The sequence below is a fragment of the Triticum dicoccoides genome, chromosome 1B, assembly GCF_002162155.2.
Source record: "Triticum dicoccoides isolate Atlit2015 ecotype Zavitan chromosome 1B, WEW_v2.0, whole genome shotgun sequence".
Lineage (NCBI taxonomy): Eukaryota > Viridiplantae > Streptophyta > Magnoliopsida > Poales > Poaceae > Triticum > Triticum dicoccoides.
In genome coordinates, this window is record NC_041381.1 from 651370607 (window position 1) to 651373482 (window position 2876).

Below are 2876 nucleotides of genomic sequence, written 5' to 3' on the forward strand. Positions count from 1 at the left end.
CTCAGATCAGAAGCTACCTAATCAATTAAGAAGAGCAGCAGCCTTGCTTAATCAACCGTGAGCTCCCTTCCGCATCATCTCATCAAGGTCAACCAATGGCGTTTCTGGGAGGATCCTTGGGCGTGGCAAGGAGTATCGGCAGCCGGAAGATGATGGAGGGGAAGAGCGATGGCGGGTCGGGGTCGTGGCAGCAGGCGCCGGCGCCCGTGAGGCAGCTGTTCTGGAGGTTGAGGCGCACCATGCTGAGGCCGAAGCCCCGCGCCATGAGTTGCGGATACGACCTCAAGAGCTACTCCCAAAACTTCGATGACAGCCTCGTCCCTGCCCACCGCCTCTAGCGACACCAGAAAGGTCGTGTTCTTCTTCTTCTTCTTCTTCTTCTTCTTCTTCTTCTTCTTCTTCTTTCTTCTCAATATTACTCACCGCCCGGCCGGACCACAGCTCGGGGCTGGAGAGTTTGAAGCGTTGCCACCTTGTACATCACATAGTTTGATGTGTACTATAGTATAGACATTACTGTTCGAACACAAGTTGCTTAGTGTTGAAAGTCTGAAACTACCAATGAGATGACAGACACACATGGTGTATCTAATGTGTTTCCTTCTATGTAGTCCCATTACTTGCCACAAAGGAATAGTAGGATTTAAGCTATTTCTGTTTATGTCGTGAGCGAATACACTCTCGCACCGGGGCCTCTCTCGCTATATTGCTGTCATTTTATTCACAACATGAGACCAATGGTATAACTAAGCTGTTTGAGATATATGCATCCATATTGGGAGTGAAGTGGATTTTCAATGTTAATTTTCGGAGGCATGATTCAAAACCACCCTTATAAATTTTACAATTTCGTATGTAGATCAGCGGTGAGATTAATACTTATCCCTTTCATTAAGAAACATTATAATGTACTCAACGTAATCAGAATGTCCAGGCCCCTTGAAACTCCCATTTGGTAGATAATTGGTCATTTAGACCGAGATCCATCCTTACTAGAAGCATCAGCTTGTGTTGCTGCGCCATTGAATTACAACGTCAAAGTTATGCTCGCCTCATTGCACCATGAGATTTAGCAAATAGCTTGGAAACTCTGATTGAACCAAGATATATTATTCCACGAAAGAAAATATGACATATTCTACAAGTTAGTTGCTTGATTGTTAAGAGGGGCATACATATGCAATTGTTATCTTTGATTTAGTGTTGCTCAATGTAAGTACTTAACAACTGAAACAACAACCTATAGCACAAACAACCATACTTCACGCACACAAGCAGCCTGGGTCCTCAGTTGGTTCCCAAGGCGAACTAATCTATTTCGACATGCCAATGACGACCAAGATAAATAGAGCAAAATACCCAACTAAAGCTACCGACTGAGCATAGAACTGATGGGACGGCCCTGACTAACTACCGCAGCACTAACTCATCACTGCTGCTCTCTCCTATCATTCCATTTGAATTACAAAAACATCAGCCGAAAATACACATCTTGCCATATTTTTGCATATAGACCATAAATTGTGCGAATAGTTCTCGCATTGCCACCACAACGGGTTGTCATCTCTTGCCTCCATCTTTCAATTGGCCTCCATTTTTTCCTTAGGCAACTTTAGTAGAAGTAAGAAGAAAACCACCTGAAGGCAAGAAGCTTGTCCAATCCAACCAAGCCAAACAGAAGCAGTCGCATGAGAGCCACTTACCCAATGGCGATGAAGATGAACTTAGAGATGCACACCAACACGAAATGATGATATCTAGCTTGTATAAGCAATATCAGGACATCTCATCACAAAAACCTTGGGAAAGACTACTAAAACCTTTCTTTTCCTGTACGAACCATGGGACCAACATTACCAAACCTAGAACAAGTATCTCTACTATTAAAGAGCAGTTGAGGAATGTAGACTGTATATTGGTATCTTTCTGTTAATTGTGTGAAGTGAAATCGGTTCTTTCAAATAAGTGAAATTACTTTGTGAGTTGATTGAAATCAGTACTTTGAATTAACCAAAGTCAATGATTATAAACTAGTGAAATCTCTTTCCTTGAAATGACTGAAATATGTTGTTTAAAAATAGTGAAATCAGTTCTTTGACATAAGTGAAATTATTTTTTGACTTGACTGAAATCATTACTTTGAATTAAGTGAAATCAGTGACTCATAAACTAGTGTAGAAAATCCTCCCTTTGTTTCTTTTCCAATGAAGATTTGTCCCAACAAACTATATCATCATGATCGGATATATGGGTTGTCACTAACCAAGACCACATGGTTCCAACGTATCTTTATTGACACATAAAGAGTATTTGCCTCGTGTCAATCTTTCCGGTAATGTGGACGGCCAAATTAAAATCGGGCGATACCCGAACTTGAGCACCAGCATGCGATCCAGTGCTTCTTCTCTTGTGACCTTTTGATACAACACTATTTAGAATTCAAAAAACACTGGTCGTGGTATGGCAAGCACCAACGCTTGTCGATGGATGCCTCAAGCGAAATTACCTTTGAGTATGCATCTGTGTCGACACGACACGACGCTTCCACCAACCCTCCTAGGATACTGTACCTTTGCCTTTTATGGGAGTGAGATTCCATCACCACGTCGATGTGTAGTGTAGGGTCACAACGGGAAAAGATGCCGGAAATGTGATTTTGCCATGGGCTGATCGTTGTGTGAAGTTGATTTTCCTCGTCAGCTAGCCATGAGTGCACGTGGGTGGTGACAGGCCCGTCAGTCATTCCGCATCGGCGTGGGATCCCTATCCATTCGGCGGGCTTATAAAATGGCTACTGAGGAGCCCCATTTGTGCAAACGGTGCCTCCATCTCAGATCACGAGCAACCTAATCTAGAAAGAAGAGCAGCAGAGCCGT

General features: G+C 42.9%; 1 protein-coding gene across 1 annotated transcript; it reads left to right on the top strand.

Moving 5' to 3' along the window:
- Positions 1–615, top strand: LOC119311170. The gene has a single exon (XM_037586804.1). The coding sequence runs from the start codon at positions 96–98 to the stop codon at positions 336–338; it is 243 nt and encodes an 80-aa protein (XP_037442701.1). The 5' UTR covers positions 1–95; the 3' UTR covers positions 339–615.
- The last annotated feature ends 2261 nt before the right edge of the window (positions 616–2876 follow it).

Bases quoted from the DNA above. Each gene is read 5' to 3' on its own strand.
- LOC119311170 (XM_037586804.1), top strand. From the start codon at position 96: ATGGCGTTTCTGGGAGGATCCTTGGGCGTGGCAAGGAGTATCGGCAGC.